General features: G+C 42.2%; 1 protein-coding gene across 3 annotated transcripts in view; it reads right to left on the reverse strand.

Annotated features, from left to right (window-relative positions):
- Positions 1 to 27,547, reverse strand: part of fstl5 (follistatin-like 5) — a 576,645-nt gene that overhangs the window by 64,034 nt on the left and 485,064 nt on the right. For all 3 annotated transcript variants that reach the window (XM_052010319.1, XM_052010317.1, XM_052010320.1), the window contains exon 10: positions 24,629 to 24,763. In XM_052010319.1, the coding sequence (XP_051866279.1) occupies positions 24,629 to 24,763 (135 nt within the window). The remainder of the gene's footprint in view (positions 1 to 24,628; positions 24,764 to 27,547) is intronic.

Raw genomic sequence — 27,547 nt, forward strand, 5'->3', positions numbered from 1 at the left:
TGTTACTTCTTTACTGGTAACAAATTGTATCGGTGCAAGAACACATGTAAAACTTGCAGACTCCACAAATTCATTACTGGTTGCTGAAACTGGGAAGCAAACCCTTTGCTTTTTGTTACTTGAAAGTACATTATTGGCTCTTAATGACTATATTAGGTGTTTGAGATGCAGGCTGTGGTGATGATAAATGCTACTATTGGTAAGGACAAATAAATAGTACAGGGGAATGGTCACCTGTTTACAGACTGACTGATTGAAGTTGGATGATGTTGGAGAGGGTTCAGAGGAGATTTACGAGGATGATTCCTGGAATGAAAGGGCTTATGTATGATGAGCGTTTGTCGGCTCTTGGACTGTACTCACTGGAGTACAGAAGAATGAGAGGGGACCTCATAGAAACATTTAGAATGTTGAAAGGACTGGACAGAGTAGATGTGGCCAAGCTGTTTCCCTTGGTGGGTGAGTCCAGGACCACAGGGCACAGTCTTAAAATTAGAGGGTACAGGTTTAAAACAGAGATGAGGAGAAATTTCTTTAGCCAGAGGGTAGTGAATTTATGGAATTCTTTGCCACGTACAGCAGTGGAGGCCCGATCATTGGAGGCGTTTAAGGGGGAGATAGATAGTAATCTAATTAGTCAAGGTATCAAGGGATATGGGGATAAGGCCGGAAACTGGGGCTAGAAAGGAATAGTGTTTTTTTCCCTTTAGCTCATGGAGCAGACTTTTTTCCCCCATTTCTCATTTCTTTTTTCTTTTTCTTTTTCCCTTGCTTTTCTTTAGAGCAGACTCGATGGGCCAAATGGCCTACTTCTGCTCCTTTGTCTTGTGATCTTGTGAAGTAGGTGCATAAAAAAAACAAAATGGAATGACTGAACAATTGGTATTTTTCTAACTTGATTATCAAGAAAATGACTCCCACTTCCAAAAGCATTTCGGTTACAATTGGTGAATAAAATGCAGCATTGCAATCCAAGCTGAATTCTTACCACCCCAACTCATATTTTGAAGAAGATTAGTCTTCATTTACAAATAAAGTCATACCCACATCCCAAATTAATTGGAGACTGAAGCAAAAGCAAAATGATGTTTAAAACAGACACTAAAGCTCAGTGGCACAAGCCATAGATATTATGACATGTTTCTTGCTTCGTTTTTGTTTCTTTTCTTAAAATAGTTCTTTAGGTTAAAACAAAAATCAGGCCATTTGGGTCAGTGATTTTCTGCACCCTGCTTTTAGTGTAATGTAAGTCAATTCAGCCCCAGAACAAAGAGACAGCGAGTGTGATTGATGCAGTGAGCAGGAGCAACATTTCTTCAGTTGATGCCACAATATTGTGTGTTTAGTTCTACTGACTGGGAATAAATTCCTTGGCATAATTTTTGAAAGGCAGCAAGTTTGAAAGGAGAATACTTTGTACTTTCACATTCACAGCTACCTGAGCACATGGACAAGGCCCTCAACCTGCTGGGTGTGTTGTCTCCCGTTTGACATGGAATATGACACATCCACAAATCTTCTAGTGCTGCACTAAAGTTTCAGCCTAGGTTGTGTGCTAAAGACTTGGTGTGCAGCTTAAAGCAACTGACAACAGACTCTAAGGTGAGAGTGCTTACCCAGAGGCAAGCTGACACTGCAAATAGTTTAACTTTTATTGGACAACTGAGGGTAGAAGCTATAAATCTACAGTATAAGTCTTTATCAATACTCGACTCCTTTTCAGTATTTGTCATACCTCACAACATTCCATTGTACCTGGAGGTAGATTCATAAATAATGGTAACCATTTCTAAATGATATGGAATTAACTCCAAGTTTGGAATTTTTGAAATGCTTTTATTATTAAGCTTAAAATACTAATGAATTATTCCCAGACAGAAGTCACTGATTTGGAAGCTAGATGATTAAAATGTAGTGGGAAACTCCAGAACTACAGTGTTTTTCATCATGACTGGCAAGTTAGGAGGGACAGACTGAAGGCATCCTGATGACTGGTGGAAAAATATCTAAAAAATCAATTTTCTGTATTCTATCGTGCAGAATATACCTGAAAGCACAGCACAGAGATCCCAAAGATTTGAAGAGATAGTGACAGAGTGCAAATAGCAATGTCAAGAAGCCATGTGTCATGATTATAACAATCATTAAAGCATTGATGGAAAGGCTCAAGACAATCTGAGGTAAAATTTGTAGTTTAAGGAGAACGTGATATTGCTGGAAGAGAAATTGGTCTTTGTTGTTACCATTTCAATGATAGAAAGGAATTAATTCTGGAGAGCTCTCTTCTGTGCCTAGAATCTTTGAAAGAGGAATTGCACAAAATTGGTCTTGGATCACATTCAGGCATTCAACAATAACATATGGAACATGGCTCAAGGGGGGCACTTCCAGTAAAGGCCGGCCCCAGGTAACGAATAGGTTCCATTTTTACAGATGTTCTTAAATCAATTTTGTCCATAAATTGGAAAATACATAGAAATCACTCAGTATGGTAACTGTACCGCCACAGTATTGCAATGAACAGGATCAAAAGTGCATAAGACTAATAAGAAAGAACAATTACTAAAAGTGGAGAGAGAGAGGAAACTAGTTCTGCCGATGGCAGGAATGAACATATTTTGAGTTTTGAACTTAATAATATAATGGGAGCTTATTCATACCTCCAGGTATCCATAAGTTAGGCATTCTTAACCCTGGGATGGTCTGTATTTAAGATATCTTTATTAGTCATATGTACATCGAAACACACAGTGAAATGCATCTTTTGCATAGATTGTTCTGGGGGCAGCCTGCAAGTGTCGCTATGCTTCCGGCGCCAAAATAGCATGCCCACAACTTCCTAACCCGTACGTCTTTGGAATGTGGGAGGAAACCAGAGCATCCGGAGGAAACCCACGCAGACATGGGGAGAACATACAAACTCCTTACAGACAGCAGTGGGAATTGAACCCGGGTCTCTGGTGCAGTAATAGCGTTATGCTAACTGCTACACTACCATGCCTGCCTATGAATTACTTAGAAGGTGGGCCTGCTGCATTTTTCAGGAATGGCTGTGGCCTAACCAGTGGCAGGCAACAGGGACATTTCTTTTGCATTTTACCTTTATTCAGAGCCAGGATTAACAGGAATGCTGTCCCCTTGCCATCCCATGTGATTGACACCCTGCTCCATTATGTTTTCCTACCTTCACCCACAACTGAGGGCAGCAGCTGATCAGGCAACCAGCCAAAATTGGTCCTGCAGCTACCAGGGAGCTGTGTCCAGTGGCTTGAAAAGTGCTGCAATTATTAAAAAGAAGCTCAGGGTCTTGTTCAGGAAAGCATTAAGTTTCCAACTCTGGCACATGGTCTGTGTGGTACATTTAAACTGAAGATAAGCTGAAGCTATCTCTAACCTGTTATTGTACACAAAATGCACTGTGAAGTACATTCTATTGCACATAAAAATAAATATTCCAACAATGGCTCTACAATACACTTAAGATCTTACATTACACTTGAGCAGCCTCCAGTCAGAAACAGGAAGGCAAGTGATTCACCCATTGAAAGTCCACCTAAAAACTGAAGTGATGCCTGAGAACCCACCAACAACTGTCAGCTACCAGGTTACAGCTACCTGATAACACATGGGGAGATACTTAGGACAGAAATACTTAGGCCTGCCACCCATAATTTCCTGGCCATCAAAACACAAAATAAAATTAGTAGCGTACCAAGTATATTCCAATGCATGTTTCCCTAAACATAAGCCAGTTCAAGTGTGAGGAAACTCCATCAGAGTTTCTTGGACCTTGTAAATAATGGAAAGGTTTTGGGTGTCATGTGATGATAATGGCATACCCACCCTCTGACCTGCTCTCTAGTTGTACTATTTATCTGGTTGGTTCAATTAAGTATGTGGTTCATGGACACCCCAAGGTGTTGATGGTGAAGTTGATGGGAAGTCATGCAGTTGAAAATCCAGGGGAAATGATTGGAAACAACACTGCAATAAATTGCATTAGTAATCATTTCCAGATGAAATTGCAGATTAGACTGGGGACCTCAGACGTGACTCACTCTAGACCAGGCTCTGCGGATGTGACCCACACTAGACCAGGCTCCCCAGATATGACCCATACTAGACCAGGCTCCCCAGATATGACCCACACGAGACCAGGCTCCCCAGACGTGACCCACACTAGACCGGGCTCCCCAGACGTGACCCACGCGAGACCAGGCTCCCCAGACGTGACCCACACTAGACCAGGCTCCACAGACGTGACCCACACTAGACTGGGCTCCCCAGCCCCAAAGTGGGGGAAGCCATGTTACATTTACGATTCTCCTATTGAGACCTGCACAGGAGCTGATTCAGTGGAGCCTTTGTGATGGAAACCATGCTGTTGCCATTACACACATGTTAACCAATTCCGAGATCTTTTGGGCAGAGCCTCATTTAGTACTAGCACTACCCACAACCTTGTGCTCATACTTTGCTATCTCCTTCCACAGTGGAACACAGGTATGCTGACATTTTGCACTGTGCTGTATGTGGCACAGCACATGCAAGAGAAGGGAGCAGTCATAGAGTCATAGAGCACACAAACAGACCTGTGGGAGCACCACATCTATGCTAATCCTATTTTTTCTCTTTCTTGCCCTCCCACCAACTATCCTCAACCCCAGCAGTTCTCCAGGTGCCCACCGACACTGTGAGTGATTTACAGTACCCAAGTATCCTATTAACCAGAATGTCAATGGCATCTGTTTCCCTCTCCATAGCTACTGTCTGACTTTTGGTGTATTTCCAGTAGTTTCAGTTTTATTTCAGTTTTTCAGCATCTGCAGTATTTTGCTTTGGGGTGAGTGACTCACTTCCTGATTCCCCAATATGTTTCGACCTCTTGGGAGGCGCAAGTCAAAGTGTAGAATTCTCACCACTTGCTTGAATAGTTGTAGTTGTAACAGGAGTCCAAAGATTTATTCTATCTGGTACAAAGCAGACTACTTGATGAGCAGTCCTTTCATCAAGTTAACCATTAACTTCCTCCATCATCGAGTCACAGTGTCTACAGCGTATACTACCCGCAGAATTAACAAATAGCTTTTGATAAGCTCACCATTCTGCAAATGCTAATTAGGTTAGTAGATATATGGGAACACTGCCACTTTCAAGCTTCCCTCCAAGTCACACTCTATTTTATATGAATAGATATTGTGGCCAAAATTCTGAAACTCCCTTCCTAACAGCACTCTGTGAAACACACTAGATGTAAACAGAGTGATTAGATCTTTGATTTTTTTTCCCTACTAAAAGCCAAAGACCTAAACTCCTTTGAAAACCAAGAGCTTAATTGCACGGCACTGAAAAAATATGGCATCACTAACAGGGGACTCGTATCCCTACAGTGTGAAGCCATGGAAATATTCTCCCATTGGAAGTGTTGGATAACAGCAGCTGATCTGTTGTCACCTCTTTTACACCAGGCCACAAAGTCAAAATGATCTTCTTTATGAGAAAACAAAACTTTAATTCAGATTGGGCCTTGAATGGATAGCTTAGAAATGTCTGTGGGCCAGTGTTGTTTAATGCCTTTCAATGATAGAAGAGAAATTTGGCTTTTTACTGGAAATCCAGGCAGTATTTGTTTTTTGTTCATTTTGATGATTTCATACCAGTGACTATTTCTGAACCAGTCTCACAGCTTTAAAACGTTCATTTTCACAATACGTTTTGCCAAACAGAAATTAAGTGGACTGAAAGAGAAAAGATTATGACCTAAACCTGCACATGGACACTGAAAATTATGAATTCAACCAGAAATCTTGATGGTTTCTTCTCTGTACTGTAAAAACAACAGTATTAAAGCCTACAGAATAACTACATGGCTACCTGAAATATATGATGAGACAAACTGATTCCATTAGGCTCTGAAACAATCAAAAGTGCAGGCTATAAATCACACTCTGAAAGCTTTTACTTATATTTACTGTTCTAACCAAGAGGTTGCCACTTGCTCGTGATAAGCTGAAACCTGTCAAATCAGTAGCAATCTGATCACATTTCTGTTTATTTTATGAACAACCTGTGGCAGAGGACACTGTACTAGAAATAGATCCATTTAATGGCAAGAATGCACATCTTGTTTTAAATACTACTATGCAGGACGTGCTATGCATGAGCTGAGGTAGATCGACAGATATGAATTACCTAATTTCACAAGAGGGATCATAGAAAAATAATTCCACTGTGGAATTACTCCAATGGAAGCCAGTTGCTGGAATGGTAATAACATTGTCTTTCTTCCTTTGGAGTTCAATGAAGAAAATGAACACAGTGTTGCCCCATCTATCCTCACCATTTATTTCTCAATCCCAATCTATTTGGTGAACTTCCCACCCATTACTTTAAAGCCATGCCCTCTTGCATTGAGCATTGGTGCCCTGGGAAAGAGGTGCTGACTGTCTACTCTATCTATTCCTCTTAATATTTCGTACACCTCTATCATGTCTCCCCTCATCCTCCTTCTCTCCAAAGAGTAAAGCCCTAGCTCCCTTAGTCTCTCCTCATAATGCATACTCTCCAAACCAGGCAGCATCCTGGTAAATCTCCTCTGCACCCTTTCCAATGCTTCCACATCCTTCCTATAATGAGGTGACCAGAACTGGACACAGTACTCTAAGTGTGGTCTAACCAGAGTTTTATAGAGCTGCATCATTACCTCGTGGCTCTTAAACTCGATCCCTCAACTTATGAAAGCTTACACCCCATAAGCTTTCTTAACTACCCTATCCACCTGTGAGGCAACTTTCAGGGATCTGTGGATATGGACCCCCAGATCCCTCTGCTCCTCCACACTATCTGTCATTAACTTTGTACTCTGCCTTGGAGTTTGTCCTTCCAAAGTGTACCACCTCACACTTCCCCGGACTGAATTCCATCTGCCACTTCTCAGCCCAGCTCTGCATCCTATCAATGTCCCTCTGCAATCTTCGATAATCCTCTACACTATCCACAACACTACCAACCTTTGTGTCGTCTGCAAACTTGCCAACCCACCCTTCTACCACCTCATCCAAGTCATTAATAAAAATCACAAAATTATTGTTTAGAATCTTTCTTCAATTTAGTGTCAACTGCAAATGTACATGTGTCTCTTGGCTGCAAGTCATTTAAACGTATGTTAAACAATCAAACACCAGAACCCTTTAACCTGGCACTTTGAAGCTGACCTTTTGCTATGTCAACACGTTTTCATTCTACTGATCCGATGAGGGAACTTCTCTGAGTACAATTGTCTGAGCACATGACAAATCTCTCTCTTTTCCATGCATACAGCTAAAGTGTTGCAGTGATTATCTTAATGGAATAATTGGAAGAAGAGTTCAAATCCCACAATTGCATTTTAGAATTTGAGACCAGATTAAAGAAATCTTAAAGTTAAAAAGCTGACATCAGCAAATTAAGTCACAAGGCTGTTGGATTATTGCAAAAACTTGACTGCTTTACTGATGTCCCTTGGGTAAAATCTGGCCAATATTTGATCCAACGTCATCAGTTTTTAACTGCCCTATGATGTGGCCTGTCATGGTATTCAGAAGCTCCTCCACTTGATCAGCTTGATCCCTGCAATGGTTTAGGACAAAGAACCAAAGGACAATTATTTTCTCAGGGCAACTGGAAGAGGATAATAAATGCTGCCCGTAGACCATTCTGAGAATGAAGAAAATAAGATGAAGCCTCGTACTCCACTCTTCCATGTTGTTCCTCTTGATTCTGTTCCCTGGTTCCACCCTTGTCTGGATCATTGGTGCCCAGAACAAAGTCTTTCCCTGGAGCAGTTCCTTCTGCCCTCCACCCCTTTATCCACAGGCAGTTACTCAATTTCCTTCTGCTTTAATTTCCTCTATCTGCAAATTAACTTTCACCTGGAACCTTTCTTCCAGAAACCTTGCAGGCTGTTGGAAACTAACCCTGAGCTCAGTATCCCTCTGCACTGCCAGTGCAATTCTGACTGTACTCCTTTAGCCCAGCTACTTTACAGATCTGGTAGCTCCCCCGCTGCAAGGACCACACACATCATTAGTCCAACTCCTGATCCTGCTGCAAATATATTTCGAACATCCATTTTACAAATTCTTCAACTGCTTCAATTGTGCCTTGCCCTATTTGGCCTTTCACTTTATGAGATGAAGGTGGCAGAGATTTAAATTACTATCGGCAGACAGAGCAAGCAAAAGGAAATGGAAAATATTTAAGCATTCAGAATCAAAATTCAAATCTCAAATATCTGAATGTTAAGCTTAAGGAAAGCTTATGTCACTAAACTAAGAAATTTGACTTAATTACATATCTAAAACTAATTTAGCTGCAATATAAGGAGTACTTGAACAAGATAAATCATAAACGTGTAACAGGAGAAAATAGAGGCACGAACCATCTCTTGGGCGATCGGGATTTTGTTTTATTCATTATTAGGATGTGACTGGCAAGGCTGCAATTCATTGCCCAACACTAGTTGCCCAAGAACAGTTCAGTGTCAACAGCATTGCAGAAAGCCTGGTGTTACATAAAGCCTGCACAGAAGTAAGTTACTGGATTTTGTTATCTATGGTAATAGTGAAGAAAATGGGTATAGTGTATCTTTAAGCATGGGTATACTACTCTCTTTTATCTACGTGTGGGTTCATATGCTGGACAATAAATCATGTAGTGTGTCTGTTGTGCAATAATGTAAAAATGACTCAGACATTCAGTTTGTAGCAGGAGCTTAAAGCCTCAATGTATAAATAGTGCAAATAGTCTGCCTTAAAAATCAACCATTATCTCTTTTGGATATATTGCCTTGAAAATTTTTTATGCAACCCAGTAGTTTCATGAACACTGTATTAGCTTTTCTTTGCAGATTTTTACCAAGTTAACTGAATTTAAATTCCCCAGTTACTGGAGCATAATTGGAACTGCATCTCTAAATTGTTAGCCCAGGCCTCTGAATCATGCCCAATTACATAATCTCTATGCTACTATAACCCCTGTAGGGTTATAGTCGCATGAGAAATCTTGAAACATTAGAAGAATCAAACTGAATATCAGCCAATATTTGATACAGAAATCTGAATGCATGATTAACTTGTGCCCATTTGACCCAACGTAGTCAGGACACCAAATTCAGTCTACTTTCTAATTATGATGACTTTAGCATGCAGCAGCACTGTTTATCACCTCAGCAGAGGGACTAATTTTGTGAGTGGCCACCAGTTAAACCTACTTAAAGATGTTCTTAAAGTGGAGGTGCTGTGGCTGCAGAAGGACCTGGTCGCTACTCTTAGCTGGAAATAATGAGGAGAGGCAACATAGAATAGGTAACCATTTCATGGAGCAACTGCATTACGTCTGTAGTGGCCATCTCAAACTTCCATTTGCATGTCACTTTAACTCTCCTACCCGCTCCCACATTGATAGGTCTGTCCTTGGCCTTCTCCATTGCTATATAGAGAACAAAGGCAAATTGGAAGAGCAATATTTTATATTCTGCTTGGGTAGCTTACAATACAATGGAATGAACATTGAGTTTTCCAATTTCAGGTAACCCACATGCCCTGTGCTCTTGTCCCACACACACACTCACCTGTTTACCCATGTTTCTTCTTCCTTTGTTCACCTCTTCCATACCCTCCCCATCTGCTTCCCCCTATCAGCCTCTGTAAAACCCCTCCCCCATACCGCTACATACTGGCAATCTTTCCTCTTCCCTCTCAGCTCTGATGCAACGGTCATCATACATCTTTTGCCTCCCCGCTGAGTTTGACAAATGTTCTGTTTATTTGTTCCAGAGTTCAACATCTACAGTCTCCTCTGTCTTCAAAATTGAAAACAAAAGGCAGCACAGTGGCATACCTGGAGGAACTGTGGCTCATAACTTCAGCAATCAGATAACTTCTGACTGGAAGCCTGTCACAAGTGGTGTACCACAGGGATCGCTACTGGACCTTGGTTATAGTTACGGACTCAGTGAATGTCCCTTTAAGATAGAGTTAGTTTTGTGTGTGTGTGTGTGTGTGTGTGTGTGTGTGTGTGTGTGTGTGTGTGTGTGTGTGTGTGTGTGTGTGTGTGTGTGTGTGTGTGTGTGTGGCGTGCTTACGTCAACAGAAGATAATGGACGTAACGATGTTGTTGAAGAAGTCAGTCGAAGTCAAAGGGAGAGAGAGAGAGAGAGAGAGAGAGAGGAAAGGGAGAGAGACACTAGCCTGCTAGTTTTCTCTATCGATGGATGAGAAACAATAATTGTGTCTGCCATTGAATTCCATTGCTGGAAATTGGAAGTAATCCGGTGGAGTTCACTTTGTTGCTGACCTGTAGAAGGAAACAGGTATTTGTGTGGAGGACCACGATTCGGATGCTTTTCGGGGTGAGGAAGTCACTACCGAGTAAACACTGAAGTGTTGTTTGGGTTCCATCGTGGAACATTTGGATTTCATAATTACTCTCCCCATGTTCTCTACATCTAAATCTTATCTTCAGTCAACGGTGGTTGTTGAAGAAGCCTTTGCTCATGTTTCACCTCATGGCTTGCGGAACTGAACTTTAAGAACCATTCCTGGACTTGGAGTTTGGGACTTTGCCACACACACACACACACACGAAGAGTTTAGTTTTTGGGGTTAATGTTCAAGGTTTAACATTTTTGAATTCTAACATACTAACATTTTTACTTCTATTTTTCATATTATTATAAGTAGTGATTAATGAAATAGTTTTTAACACTGAATCATGACTCAGTGTGTTTCTTTTGTTGCTGGTTCGTAACAATATATATATAAAAAAACCATAGAACCATATAGCACAAAACAGGCCCTTCGGCCCACCGCTATATTCTCATCCAAGCTCTCTCTCTCTCTCTCTCTATATATATACATACATATATAGGGGGAGAGAGGGGGAGAGAGAGACAGAGGGAAAGAGAGAGAGAGAGCTTGGATGAGAATATAGGGTATATGATTAGTAAGTTTACAGATGACACAAAATTTGGTGGAGTAGTAGATTGGGAAGAAGGTTGTCTAAAGATGCAACTACTGCCCTGTACTCATCAACCCTCTTGGTCACCTCTTCAAACAACTCAATCAAATTTGTGAGACACAATTTTCCATGCACAGAGCCATGCTATTCCTAATCAGTCCTTGCTGAGGCAAAATGCACAAGGCTACAGAGAGGAGCTGGGGAAGCACAGAACTAACGAATTGCTCTGGTAGAGAGTTGGCATGAACATGATAGGCTGAATGGCCTTCATCTGTGCTGTAACAATTCTATGGTAGGCTTCCTTGAACTTTAAATGATCTGAAAGACCAAACAATAGTAGTATGGTGCACGGACCAAGGCTAGAAGGCTTTGCAACATTGGGTCTTGATGGAGCAGGTGGAGAGTGTCCCCTTTTATTGGAGAGCAAGAAGCCTCCCCCCACCAGCCTTGCAATCAGAAGTCAGTGAGAGGTGACCGCCAAGGCAGTCAATGCCAGAGTCAAATCTGAATGTAGCACTGCAAGGGGTCCAATGGTCAAGTCATTTGGATGCACCTTCAAATGCTTCATCTTCCCAAAGTACAGCTGGTCTCAGACACTGCCGTGTGCTGCACCACATCATTCACCCACCAACAAACTCTATCATTCAGGATTTGGAACTTCTTCTGGATAACCCAGTGCATTCTCAGAAACTTACCAATATTGCTAGCCTCACAATTACATCTCATAGCTTGCACACAATACCAGCCGTTTGCTGATGGCACATGCTTCACCCAAGCACATTCTGCGTCACTTACTGATGCACTTCTTTCTCTCGTGACAAGGGGGTGCCCAACTGGAGCAGCAGCAGAAAACCAAAGGAGGACATGACCCCTGGCTGATTCACAAATGGTGCTACCAGTTTTTGATCAGTCATTGTAGAGCCCATGGCCATTGGAAGGGTGGAAAGTGTGAAAGTTCCCTTATACGATGAGATGGACTCTTGACCTCACAATCTACCTTGTTATGACCTTGCACCATATTGACTGCAATGCACTTCCCTGTAGCTGTGACACTTTACTCTGTATTCTGTTATTGTTTTTACCTGCACTACCTCAATGCACTTTGTACTAACTCAATGTATCTGCACTGTGTAATGAATTGATCTGTACAAATGGTATGCAAGACAAGTTTTTCACTGTACCTCGGTACAACTGACAATAATAAACCAATACCAATACCAAATTGATGGTATGCACATCCTTAATCCTCATCCTTAAATCCCATTTCACCCTCATCCCAAAACATTTCTGATTTACAATGGTGTGAGTGTGCAGCCCTTACTCACCCATCCACCTCCTCTTGCCACAACCTTATTCTTGAGCTGTTTTACTTCAGATACTCAAGGACTACAACCTGGTCAAGTGGTGGTAAAAGAATGAGAAGCGAGTTGAGATGAAAATGTCACACCACTTGATATAATACTCCTAGGTACTAGCTCAGAAACTGGCAAAGGACATTTCAGACTGACAAGACATTTTCCTCTCCAAAGATCCATGAAATTGTGGAACCATATTAAACAGTTAAAGCTGAGAGTTTAACTTTAAGGAAGAGGCAGTCAGGAATGGATCAGAAGCTCATATGGAAAACAGCCTTTAGTACATGTAAGACAGAGATTATGGTCTATGGACTCTCAGTTGGACATAAGTGTCTGTTTAGATCCAGTGATATCAAATTGGTCACAGACATGCTTCAATATTCCATTCCACTGAGATCAATGGCTATCTCGTAATCCTAATGTTAAGTCCTTGCTGTAGTTGAATATTTCACCCACTAAAAATCTCCACTATAAAACCATGCCACTTGTTCCACTAAAACTTAATTATGGGGGTAAAACGTAGCAACATGATGGACTCCAAGCTGCTGGTTTTAACAGACATGTCAACAAAGGCAAGCAGAAAACATGACTACTGTTAAACAAATGTTCTGGAGCTTTGCTTGATTTAACTTTGAAATATTGAACACCCTTTGTTCAGGACATTAATAGATTGGATAAAGCCCAGCTCCCATGGAAAAGGATGGATTATACCTGATTTTTGAATTAATGGATTTGAAAGGCGAAGTTGTGTTTTTTTGTTTCATTTCATGTTCTATTCCTTTGTTCAAAATTGCTTTTCATTTGGCTTAATGAACAGGCTATCAGGAAGAAAGGATTGGATGTACAATCAATTTAGTTACTGAATAACACACAGATTTACTTGATAAAATAATAACATAAACTTGGTCTGAAATAATTCAATATTGGATTGCAATTTCAGAGCACAATCATTACTTTCATGGAAGTTGCTCCTCCTTAAAGAAATTAATAACTTAATTCAAAAGTCACAAACTAGATCCAGCTTCTCAGTGTGGCATAACGACCAGGAAATTCTGAAAGATTTGTAAGGCAAATTAAAATGCATCAATGAGAATCAATTCCTTTGCCAAAAAAGCTTGTTGACCTCTTGACTCCCAACAAGACCGTAGATATTCATCTCATCATTGATTCATGAGGCATTGACACCAGTACTGCAAATTCAGGGGGTGATATGATCAGATGAACTCGACTTAAACTGTTCTGGAACTCAAGTGGTCAATTTGTCTTCAAGGTAATATTGGGAAGGAAAGTTTCAAATAAGGATAAATTAGTATGTATTAATAGAAGATTTGAGGTTGCTGAGCAAAATAACTGCTTAAATAAAATCAGGCAGATTATATCAGGAAGGTAAAGCAATTTAATAATAATAGGGCATTAAGTGACTAGGGCCACAACAAAGAAAAATACTGAAACCGAAAGAGTGAATAGCATAGCACTTTTTTTTAGGTGCTATGTGATCTAGGTTCAATTTTATGTGGAGTAGATCATGTTAGAAATAGTTTCTGGGTAAAATTGCACCAATCATAAAATTGGATCAGACATTCTGGGCACAATCTGCACTAAAATGCCTAACTATTTCCCTGCATCAGGCATGCTTGTAATGACGTTATTCATCATCACCCTCTTTAGGGATAATCTGCTGATATCAGAAGATTTCATGGGCAGCCTGAGAAATGACTACAGATTGCTCAAACAGCTTCCAAAGCCACAAATTATGCTACAATTAGCAGGGAGTGTTTCTCTCAGCATTTACCTTTGGAACGACTCAACTTATGAGGTTCCTTAGTGACGGCACCATTAGCAGCAGTTGATTATTGAAAGCTTTGGAAAAGGCACACTGGACCACTAAGTGTTGGGTACCTCATGACAGAAGGCAAAGACATGCCCACCTCTGAAGAGCCTGTTCCCAAGTTGTCTTCTCGCCCACGACATTGTACTTAGACCTGTTTGAAGAGAGGTGCATTTGCAAGCTCAGATTTCTGAAACTATCAGCACCACTGTGTGAAATTTTGCAGGAATGCCTGTGGCTCATGCTCATGCTTCGCCTCCCTCTCTGTGGAGGTCAAAGAGGTGGTCATTTCCAATTTTCTACCCACTGGATCATTTCAGGCTGCTGTAACAGATCCTTGCCACGTTTCTCAGTTTGCTGCTTACTGCAGCATCAGAGAGGTTCACTGAGGCACTTACTCATGGAGGAAAGTTTTCATCTTTTTGTTATTTCAATGTAGAGAAGATGGCATCTTGGCACTGGGATTTTCCAGCAGTACTGACTTCCGGTGAGTGCAGGCAGCCATTGAGTGCTCTAGTGTGTCCATAAGGGCTCCATTATATAATGTGTGCCTTTTTCATCAACAGAAAGGCTTTTAACTCCCTAAATCTATAATTGGTTTGTGTATCATGAGAGGAATTTTTTGATGTTGAATGCCATATTTCCTGGCAGCTCCCATCATTCCTTCATCCTGAGAGAGTGCACACACTCCAGACATCCTGAGGGACAAAGGCTACCTTCTACTAATGTCATTCTCCACACCAGTCTAACTCTCCAACAAGCAGCTGAGCACTGATACAATAAGAGCCACCAAGGTACTGGGATAGATGTGGAAAATACCTTTCGTCTCTTTAAGATGAGATTCCATTGCCGGCGTCAGTCCAGGGCACCTAGCAACATGTACCAGCAGGCATAGAGATTCCATGGTCCTGTGCTGCCTGCTGTACATCCTTGCAAATGGCAGTCAGCAGACATCATCAAAGGAAGAACAGAAGGAAACCTAGAGCCCAAGGAACAGGAGGCAGGACTTGATGACCTGCAGAAACAATAGAAGCTGGATGATGATGAAGGCAAACAGGGATGGCCCAGCTCAACATCACAGCCTCTTCTCCCACCTGAGTGGAAGAGGAAGGTATTGTTAACAGGGGCTGTAAGGGACTCTGTGATAGATTGTTACTTCTCCTAAGGGACCCTCAAAATCATGGCCCACAATGCAAGCAAATTGACTCTTTCCACACCAATACATTACACCAGTAATCACCCAGAAGAGCCAACATGACAAATTATATCCCCTCACATGCAGGTTCACCTGTGCTAATTATAACACATCAATGAATGAATCCCTGCTCTAAATACTTAAATGGCTTGCCACAATATCTCTGATGAATGACAATTCACCTGCAAAACTCGAGGCTCTGCACAAAATACACTTTCCTCAAAAGGATGTAAGCAGTGGTTGGGAGCTTGAACTCTTTGGATTTCTGTTCACCATTGCTAATGGGCAAGTGACTATTGTAGCTAGCACATCACAATATATTGATAAGATTGAGAAGCAGTCTGTAGGGTGATGCACTTAACAGCCTCTATTTCAAGGTACTGAAGTCCACTCTCATTCAGCTATGAAAAATCCCTCGTGGAACTCTAAGTGAGATTTGTTTTAAGCCATTGCACCATTGATTCTTTCAAGGTGAGCAATGGGAAAGGAATGATGACACTTCAGTGGTAAGATCACCAAATTTCAGTATATTCACAAACATTGGATGCGGTCATTGTGGTATCAAGCTTTCCTGCACAAGCCATAACTTCTGAATAAGACTCTCTCATCTATTTTTGTAGCTTTTAGGGGGATTTCAAGAGAACAGACATTTCACCAGACATTCCTGCTCATATTTCTCAACATTTCATAGGAGTCTCTCCCTCAGGAATGGTCACAGTAAATATTAAAAGGCCAGTTAAGGAAGGGAGAAGAATCTCAAGATAGCAATCAACTCCACAATACAGATCATACTCAATCATTACCTAAATAACATGGCCACTATGACATCAGTCAAATTAATTCACAATCAGGCCCTCCATTGTAGTGAGGCAATCGTTTTTATTAGATAACCAAATCTCTTTGTTTAACAGCAATAATCATTTTCTTCTAACATCTGATATGAAATGCTTGTCATCAACAACTTCTCTTGGTGATGTATTACTAAAGCCAAAAGTTGCCACACCAACGTCTCTTATCTCTGCACACTGAACTATGTAATATGCCCTCAATATGCACAGGAATGTTGTCAGTGTCTGGAGAATCATTTGCAACAAAGCAAAATCAATTAATACGTGAATAGAAAATTATTACATCCATTCACAACATTATAGACCCTGGTAACTTTCCTGTTTGACAACCTGTCCTGACATCATATTGCAGTTTTATCTTTGTGACTCTGGTCTGTTTGTTGAAAAGCTGATTCCTTTCAATTTGAGACAGCACAGATATTCATTATGATGCAGGTGAAGCTCTGTCCCTACATGGGCCAGCTTCACACTGTGGAACCCCCACTGCCAATTGAAGGAGCAGTCTGCTACTTGAACTACTGCTACTTGCTACTACTACTTGAAAAGCTCTGGTGACAGATGAATTAATGACATCAATTGTGCCATCATGAAGGGGTTCATTCATGCCCTAATCTGCATACCAGGCAACTTTTCAATGCACTGGGTAGACAACGGCATACCGATCTGCTGGTACTCACACCACACCACCATCATTCAGACTCCAGACCAGAGCTGACTCAGATGGCAGGCCCCAAATCCACGTTATCTTGTCACTGCTGTCTTCACTCCTCTCCTCAGAATTTGTTCTCTGCACAATCTGAGCAGGACTCTGATCACAATGATAAGTTGTGTGGGTGGGGCTGGGTGTGTCTCTGTTCCTGCAGAACAGAGATGAGTTTGTGCATCCGAAAGTGATTTGTTCATGTGGTGCATTACTCTGCTTATGCAGAAGAGCAGTTTCTCCAATGAAGTATCCCTTTGCTTTTGAAGAACTGTGATGCTCATGGTTTACATCCCTGTGATCATTGACAGCAACAATCTGCTATGAATGGCATCTCATTACTCAATGAGGAGATCAAGCTGCTGGTGACACACCATTGCTCCTGAGGAGCTTCAAGATACTCCCACGTGGCACAGATCAGACCTCTAGCTGGGTTAAGGGTAAGACTGTATAGAAACTGTGCATCGTCTCTTTCTGTCCTTCATTTGCAAAGCCAAGGCGACCTATCACCGTACAACCATCAGCATGAATGTGGACGCGGATTCCTTCAGACTCGGAGGCATCTCCTGCATTTGGTCAGGCAGACCTGACAATGCACAAACCACTCCATTGTGCATCCACATAAATCTTCCCATGAAAGTATCCCAATCGTGGTCACCATCTGAGTCCTGGGGCAGTATGTTTGTGTGGGCTACCACTTTGGGTGAGCCTCATGTGAAGTCCGTTTGCATCACTGTGCCAAGCTGCAGCCTGTTTGTGCATGGTATCTCTCCCCATGCCACTCATTAATCTGGCTCATTCCTCTCAGTGTCAATCTCTGAGGTGGTGCTGTGGGATGTCAGGTACAATGATTCCCTTTGATCATCAGAATCAAGCCCTGCTACTCTAACCCTGCAGCCTAACAGCATGACCTCATTTTCCATCTTGGAACATCGCAGCCGAACAGCGTTGAACATCGAATTCTCCCACTTTAAGTAATCCCCACAACACCCACCCTCCCACCCCACCAAGCTTCTTCTCTTCTTCCCTTTCCTAGCCTCTTTTTTTCTACCTTTTTTCCCTTTCTCTCCTTACCTTTGACTCATCCCCCGGTGGATCTGCTCTCCTCTCCCACACCTGCCTATCACTATTTCTCACCATCTACCTATCACCAACTTGTGCTCACCCCACCTCCCCTCTTTTGTCCGCCTAATCACTGCTCTGCTTTTCCCTCCTATATTTTGGGCTTCTCCTTTTCTTATCTTCGGTCCTGAAGAAGGGTCCTGACCTGAAACGTCGACCGCCTGCTTTTCTGCATGGATGCTGCCTGACATGCTGAGTTCCTCCAGCATCATCGTGTTTTTCATCTAGATTTCAGCACCTGTCGTCCTCTGTTTCTCCTGTTACTCTTCTCCCTCCTCCTTTCCTTTGTGCTCCTCCCCTTCCTCCTGCTCCTTCTCCTCGTGTTCTGGCAAATGGAAACAGGTGTTTTCTCCAAATGGTGCAGAAGGGCAGTAACAGAAGATAGATGCACATGTAAGCTATGCCCTGAATACCTTCATGGTCATTGAGCATCATACATCGCAGTGGAGATATATACTGCAGATAAATTCAAAGAAGATACTGTAATCACAACAGAACATTGCAGTTAGTATTCCTGGTACCTTCTGTATGAGTTTTTGCTTGCGAGGTGGTTTGTGCCCCAGTGGTCTCTTTGCCCATAAGGTGGTGGATGGACTTCCCCAGCCAGGAGAGATGCTGAATTCGATAGGGTTCCCCTCCTGGTTGAGTTGCCTCTCTCTTCACTATTTCAGCCTAAGTGCGGGACGTGAAGGATATTCAGTGACCTTTTCATCATTCTGCTTTTGGACACTTGACTTCTGTCTGGAGGGGCTGAAGAAGTAGAAGGGTGGAGGAGAAGGTTGCACATATTTTTGCAATATTGGTCCTTGATGATTTTCACTCCTGGAGGGCTCGGTGCTGATGACCAAAGGGCATCACTGCACCTGACACCTCACAGCACCACCCCAGAGATTGACAGTGAGAGTCCCCAAGCCATGTTCTGCCAGGATCTTCTCATGGTAGTCCTGGAAATTCACCTGGTCCTCCTGGTGGCCACGTTCTGCCTCCTGGAATGTATTTTGTTTTGAATGAATTGCACTGATTTTATATTTAGAGTCCCTTATAAAATATGCCAACATAGATTTACTTGGAACAAATTCCTTGATGTCAAACAGTGCACTCAAATGGCTTTATAAGGCCATGAAAACCAATTTCAATGTGACCGACCTCATGACAGTGGAATTTCAATAAATAATGGGCAGGATGAAATTTGTGAGACCAGGAATAACATTTGTGCCATAAAAAAATCTTAGTGTTCTGGTTTTGGAGAAGAGTGCCGCAGTGACTTTAATTAATGCTGATCAGGTTCTGCAGCACAACTTGTGGTCATTGCTGATTTCACATTTTTAGCAGAGTCCTACTGATGCCAGGAGTCTGAATTTCCATGGGATGGGCAGGTGGAGTGAGTTTCTTCTCTGTCTCCATGGGATGTGCAGATGGAGTGTGGCTCCTGTCTGTTTTCATGGGATGGGCAGGTGGAGGGAGGCTCCTGCCTGTATCCATAGACAGGCAGTAAATGCTGGCCTTGCCAGCAACACCTGCATCCTGAAAAATGAATAAAATAAAATGGTTCCAAGACTGGAAATTGAGGATTGAACAGCACTTGATTTTCCAAATGCTCCTTGGAATGGTTGGCTAATGAAGAATACCGTTTATCTGAATTTCGATCTGCTTTCTGGGAAGCAGAAGTTAATTTAAGTATCAGGCTGGTTACTCCTTGCAATTGCTTACATCCTCAATTATTTTAAAATGATTTTCATCTTGGTTTATAAATGTATTTATCACTTTTACTCCCAAGATGAATATATTCATGAAATTACTCCCTTGTGCCTGCTTGGAGATTGCAGTAAGAAATGGGATGGGAGCAACAAACACCTGTGTCTCAAGCAGACAAGAAATCAGACCACTTCTATTCCAGCTATCTGATCCACCCACTCTGCCCAGGAGATTGTTTACCCCCAAAACACAGAGCAAAAAGAACTATGCCTGGCTTGTTAAATTTATTTCACTTTGTATAAATAAAGAACTAGGTTTGTTGCGAAGGCAAACAAATCCTTTAACCTTCATAGAGCTGAAGAAACTGCAGCACAATAGGGGATATATGGTTCATCACACCTATCAGCTATAATTCTACAGCCTTTGAACTATGAAATGAATATTGAACTCAGTCTGCTTTGTGGAAATAACTTTTCATTCATTGTTCACAGAGTTATTTAAAATTGATTACTATGGTGTTCATTAATACATTTAGGTTTCTACAGCAGTCATCCTGAAGGTGATGCTGTTTCTCTTTACAGAAATTCTAAAGCCGTACCAGATTCCTAAAAGGAGACACAAGAGATTCTAGCAGATGCTGGAATCTGGAGCAACATATACAAAATGCTGGAGGAACTTATTGTTTCCCTCCATAGATGCTGCCTGACCTGCTGAGTTCCTCCAGCATTTTGTGTGTGCTGCTCCAGATTCCTTAAAGTGTCTTGCAATAAAACTGCATTAATTCACACAACACCCACTCTCAAGGGCTGTACAGGTATTATCCTTAAAGTAACTGTTAAAGCATTTTGTTGCTTTCAATTTGGAAATACACTTCAAAGTATATTTTGCACTACCAATAAATAAGAATACAGAATACTTGAAACAATATTCCTATAGGTTTCATTATTTTTGGTGGCAGAAATTTAAAATAATTAATATAATGTGATTTACAACCCAGTTTCGATGTGACATGGATGTCCTAGTGAACCACAGTCCTCCAGGTGCAGACATTAGGGGCACAGTGATTCTGCTAATAGAGCTGTTGTCTCACAGCTCCAGCAATCTGGATTCAATCCTGACCTCCGGTGCAGTCAGTGTGGGGTTTGCATTGTCTTGCTATGACCACATGGTTTTTTCCCTGGTACTTCAATTTCCTCCCACATCCAAAAGACACATGGGTTAGTAGGTTAATTGACCAACATAACTTGCTCCTGGTGTGTAGATGAGTGATGGTAGAATCTGGTGGTGGTGGGGGAGGGAAGGAGGGGGGCATAGTGCAGTAGGGAGGAGGGGAAGTTGAATGTGAGGAGAATAAAATGGGATTAGTACAGGATTAGTACAAATGAGTGCGTGGACTCAGTAGGCAGAAGGGCTTGTTCCTGTGATGTATCCCTCCATCATTCTAATCCCTGGTCCTCCATCATTACTGATAAAAATACTGACTTTTATTGTTTGGTGAGGAATGCCAATACAAAACTCTCTCCACTCAACCCTGGGCTCCAATAAGGGAACGATGTGTCCTACAACTGAAGCAATATTAGATGTGAACCTGAAGCATCAGTCCTCCCAGATGACCCTCTAAAGTTTGTGTCTGAGAGGCACAGAGCACCGAATATTCGTTAATCTTCTACAAAACTGCAGCATTCCATTTGCAGTCATTTGGCAGACCCCTTGCATCTGACAGAAATCAAAACAGCAGACGTTGAAAATCTCCCTGCCTGTCCTGATGTCATCAGGAGCTGACTGACACTCGTTGATTTTAACATGGTCATCTCAGGCCAATAATGTCAGAGTGCATTTACACAAAGGCATGTTGCTTCAGGATGATATCATTGGGATAAGACAGCACTCTTAACCGGCAGCCTGACTCCAAAGTATTTCCGATCTGGTCAACCCAGCAAGGAAAAGGACTACAGCCGAAACTGAGCCAAAAAGGTAAATTACTTTGTTTTCACTTTCTTTGTGAAAACAAGAGGTGTAGGACCCCCAGGTCATAGTTTGTGACTGCCTGATGAGTGATATTTTGTTAGTTTCTGTTGAGGTCCTTATTCCTGTCAACCCATTTTAAGTTCAACTTACACACAAGAGTTTTCAACCCTGAGTAGATTGCTCCCAACTCTTAAGATATTTGATTATGAATGGAAAAGTAAATTCTGAAATACATGCATAATGCAAAATTGTGGCAAATAAAAGTACCGAACTTTGAATAGTTGATGAACGGAAGTTTGCAGAGTACAGTTTCATCATTTGCTCAGTTCACTAATACAGTTAATGTATTAAAGTGTAATCTAAGCAGCACCAACATAAGCCCTACATCACCCCAACCATCTCTCCTACCACTGCTTCCATGGGCCCTTCTGCTCCAATTCTCTCTCCCTCTCCCACTAGCCACTCATTCTCCATTTCCCTCTTTCCCTCCCACCTCCCTCCCTCTCCCCAACACCTCCCTTTCCCCCTCCCACCAGCCTCTCTCCTTGATAAGATAAGATCTTTATTAGTCACATGGACATCGAAACACACAGTGAAATGCACCTTTTGCATAGAGTGTTCTGGGGGCAGCCCGCAAGTGTCGCCACGCTTCCGGCGCCAACATAGCATGCCCACAGCTCCTAACCCGTACGTCTTTGGAATGTGGGAGGAAACCCGGAGGAAACCCACGCAGACACGACATCAGAGCTCCCTCCCATCCCTCTCTCACCCCTCCTCCTCTCCCAAGCCTCTTCCATTTACCCCTCTCCCTTTCTTCCCTGCCCCTTTCTCTCTCTCATTCCCCCTACTGTCCTTTCCCCCACTCTCTCCCCAGCACTTGCACTCTCCCTCCCACACACTTTCACCCCATCTCTCTACATCACCCCCCTCTCTCCCCTTTCTCTGTCTCACCCCTTTCTCTCATGCCCTTTCTCTTTCCCATTCACCTTCTCTCTCACCTCCCCCCACCCCCACCCCTCCTCTTCATCACTTCCCATCCCTCTCCATCCCCCAGTCTCTCTCACACAGATCGAATGGCCTCACCTGTAGAATGCAGTTACTGGGTCGTAGATGGACCTTCAGCCAGGCCTTGAGTCAGTGAACAAGTGGGTGGGTTCAATACCACTCAAACCTTGCTGGGAGAGATGGAATCCCCTACAGCAGTCTGGGGGGTTCTACCAGCATTTTAGTCCTCCAAGGGGTGGAGGGGCATCCCACAGCCTGTAGATCCTATTGGAGTTGGAAAGGCATCCCATGGCACGCTGGTCCAGGTGGAGGTGAGAGTTGTCTCAGGGCAGGCTGGCTCCATTAGTGTGGCTGTGTGGTGTGGGTGGTGTCCCACAAGTTGCTGGTCCTGGTCCTCTTGGAGAGAAAGCAGCACCCCAGAGCGAGCTGGTACCTGCACAGCAAGGAATAGGAGGTATCCCAAGGCATGCTGGTCCTGTTGAGAGCAAGGGTTGGTACTGCAATAGCGCGCTGGTCCTATGGGTTGGGGCAGGAAGGATTAACAGGCTGTTGGACCCCATTCCCACAGTTCTCCCACTGCCAACACTCTTGAAGGCCCCTCACTTCTTCCCCATTCTTTCTTGGACGCAATCTCTTACTCACCAGCTCACATACCTGCTCTCCTGCACCACACCTGCTCCCTGGGTTGTGTGCACATTCCCCTGGTCTCATCGTTTAGTATCATCTTGAAATGTGCTGCACAATGGTGGGATTTTCTGCAAGATATTTTCCTTAAGACTACAAAACATGAAACAAAATCCTTAAGAAATACAGGCAACCCATAAGTCTTGACAGGTTCTATTCCCTAGGTGAACAAGTGTGGTCTACTTATCAGCACCTAAGTATGGTCTAGGAGATGAAACACCTGGGGCTCATTGGGTCAGTAGTAATGTTGTCAGCAATGGTGGTACAATGGTTGCTCACAACCTAAACATCGCAGAATATATATCCAATTTTACTCTTTGATTTGTACAAGAACCTCATGTATCACAACATCTATTCAGATTCTTGGAAATACAAAATTCATTCTGATAAGGAACATTGATAAAAATGACCCCAAGGGATTAATATGCATGTCATTCTGGTTGAAACTTCCACAAAGAAATATCCTCATTCATTTACTTTGAAACAGTGGACCTGGGTTTTGACTTCTGGCCATACAGTTCTGTACATTTTAATATTTGGGAACTCTGAGAAATGAACTAAATTTAATGATGACTGGTCGAAAGGAAGACCTGTGTATCTGAGCCAGTTGCTTTTTAATCCAGTTGGCCATTCAGTTTCTTGAAGTCATTGCTCTTTACCCTTATAAAATGAGAGGCTTGTGGTATCCTGTACACTTATGCAGAAGTCTCACTATCCACCCCTCTTAATTCTACAAAATAATCTCTCTTGAAGTATCGGGTCTTTTTGATGGATCTTGATTAGAAAATATTCAATTAGCAAAACTTTCTTCTATATATATCTTGGAAATTTAGCAGTCACTCCAAATATAAATTTTTGTTTATCATGTTTTAGTAAACAAAGGTCTCTTAAATTCAGAGTTCCTTCTATTTTCTTCCATACTTTGAGCAAATGAAAATGCACTTGGAACTCAATCCTGACTGTTTACTTCTCCAATCAGTATTCTCTCAATTTATCTCAGCAACAAAGATTCGATGAACTTACTCATAGGAACATTGTATGAACACATGTAAAACCTTGCAAATAATAAGCTCACTTCATAATATAAATATTGCAGAATATGGGTCAGATTTTGCACTTCATTTTGCACAAGAACCTCATGTACAGCAGAATTCATTCACATACTGGGAAACACACACAATTCATGCCGATTAAAAAAATGACAGGAATGCTCTCAGAGGTTTAACATACGTGTCTTTCTGGCTGAATCTTCCACAAAAAGAGATGAGATGTCTTCATCCACTCCTGCATCATTCTTGGCAATACAAGTATAAGCTCCAGTATCTTCATAGCGCACATTACTAATATGCACTCCACTTCCATTTGCTAAAAATAAAAAAAACAGATGTCACATTAATTTTCATAATTTGCATTACTGAACAGGCAATCATATTGAAAGATGTTGCCTTGAAAATGGATATTGCGATTTTTTTGGTATTCTATAACTGCACTGCATATAACACTAATACCCAATCAAACAATTGTGAAAATGGCCATAGTACACTAGAAACAGTGTCATAGTGACTAACACCCAGAGGCCTGCAACAAAACAGGACCTGTACAGTTCCCAATGGGACCAAACTCAGTTGAATGTAGCTTCTGACAATTTCCTGTGCACCAATTTGAGAAGGGTGTCAGCCCTTAAAAGCACATCCCCCATGGCAGACATTCAACAGCAACTGACATTATGGTTGCCAGTGAGGAAACAGAGGTTACAGGAGAGATAGAGAGATAACCCACCATTGCTGAAAGGGACTTGAAGGCCTCACCAGTGAGGTACAAGGAAGGAGGGAGGTCCTGTACAGCAGGGGAAAATGGAGACTCAGTATGTGGAAGAGACTGACAGAACTGGCTGCAGCAGTTCCCTCCAGGTATGAGAAACCCCATTCATACAGGAAATGGAAGAAATAAGTTTTGTGTCCTCACAAGATATGTCAGGGTGTGCTGCCCACCACTGACAAGCAGTTCAGTAACTTGATCAGAGATTCCTTCATTAGAAGCAGTCTGTGAGGGAATATAACATGGGTTCTCACAGCTGAGTATTGGGGAACTATGTTGATGTTAAGATTCATTGTGTGGGGTGGGTCCCATTAAGTGCATTCTGGCAAGACTCCTTACAAAAACATCTCTCTATCACGAAAACACTTATAGCCCATGCAATTAATGCTTACTTCCTGCACTCTGCTGGTACTTTTCCCTGATAACCTTGCTCCAGGATCGTGTTCATTGGAAGACCACTGTATTTTACATAACATTGCATGGTTTTCATTGCAGCAGCACGCAGCTGTCATTGGATTGTGAGTAAGAGTTAGGAACCAGGGAAACAGATGGCATCCCTTTTCTTTCAGGATCTATCCCTCCAGACAGTGCTGGCTGTGGAAAAAACCTGTCTGCTTGGCCTCCCTGAACATGAAAGCATCTGTTGAGGAAAATATCTGGATTATTAATGACAGCCCTTATGGGCAGATGTGTGTTCAATGGCTGCCTGCACTCATGGGAAGCCAGGAATGCTGGCAAATCCCAGTGCCCAAGATGCCACCTGGTCACCATTCAAATCAAAGCACATGAATGTGTGCCTGGGTGATCTCTTTAATGCTGCGGTGAGCAGCAAATTGGGAGATAGCACAGAGGTTGGCGGTAGTGACTTGGAAAATATCAATTGGTGAGGAAATTCAGAGTCAAAGTGAGCTTGGTCACCATGGAAAGAGCAGTCCAGGCAAAAGAGTGCAGCCAAAAGTCTTCCTGGAGAATGCCACATTGACTCAGTAATGAGAGTCTTGGAACCCTTTCCTTACAACCAACAGGAAAGATCAAAGTTCTGTGGTCCTGACACATCTAGTCAATTGAACAGCTAATGGGAGGAGGAGACTCCAAGCATATCCCCTTTCTCAGTGATGGCAGAACCCATCATGTGAGTGCTAAAGACAAAGCTGAAACATTCGTAACTATGTTCAGACGCAAGTGCAGAACAGATGATCCATCTCAGCTTCCTCCTGAGATCTCCACCATTACAGAAGACGGTCCTCCAGCCAATTTGATTAACTCTGTGTGACGTCAAGAAATGAGAGTACTGAAAATAGCAACAATGATGAGACCAGACTATATCTTAGCTGTAGCACTAAGGACCTAGTCTCCAGAATTAAAAGTTCCTAGCTAAAACAGTACAATTACCACACTGGCATCTATTCAATACAGTGAAAAAAATGAAATAACAACTAAAAATGCTGGAAATACTCAGCAGGTTGCGCACCTTCTGTAGAGATAAAAACAGAGTTTGCACATCAGGTCAATGACCATTCATAACAATGTTGTTATATTAACTCCATTTCTCTCTCTCTGTATGACCTGCTGAATTCTTCCAGTATTTTCATTTATTATTTCAGATTTACAGAATTTACAGATTTTTTCCCCTCTTTTCAATTACTGTAGGAAATTGGCAGAATTTTGCTCATCAGAAAACTGAGACAAATCAAATCAGCAAATTAGTCTAATTTCAATCATCAGCTACATAATGGAAAATGTCATTGCCCTTGCTATCAAGCTGCATTCACTCACCAAGAAAGCAAACATGGACAGCCGATTTATGTTCACCAGGATCACCCAGCTCTGGACCTCATCACAGACTTAGTCTAGAACATGGACAGGGTTCTGAATTCCATGGGTGAGGTGGGAGTTACCGCCCTTGACATCAAGGCAACATTTGATTAAGAGCAGCATCAAGGACTCCTGGTAAAACTGGTTAAAGGACACCACAGGGAAAATACTCCAATGATTGGATTCATATCTCACACAAAAGAAGATGATTGTAGTTGCTGGACATCGGTCATCCCAACCCCAGGACATTACTGCAGGAGTTGCTCAGGGGAGCATCCTTAGCAAACCCATCTTCAGCTGCTTCATCATTGACTTTCCTTCCATCATGAGGTTAGAAGTGGGTTATTTTTTGATGATTGCATGATGTTCAATGTCATTCATAACCCTTCAACAAATGAAAGCCTGCACTCAGCAACAACTGGACAACATTCAGGCATGGAGTGATAATTGGTAAAAATGTATTCACACAACTAAAATGATAGGCAATGATCAGCTCCAACAAACGAGTCTAACCAG

Source organism: Pristis pectinata, chromosome 2 (genome assembly GCF_009764475.1).
Source record: "Pristis pectinata isolate sPriPec2 chromosome 2, sPriPec2.1.pri, whole genome shotgun sequence".
NCBI classification, from domain to species: Eukaryota; Metazoa; Chordata; class Chondrichthyes; order Rhinopristiformes; family Pristidae; genus Pristis; species Pristis pectinata.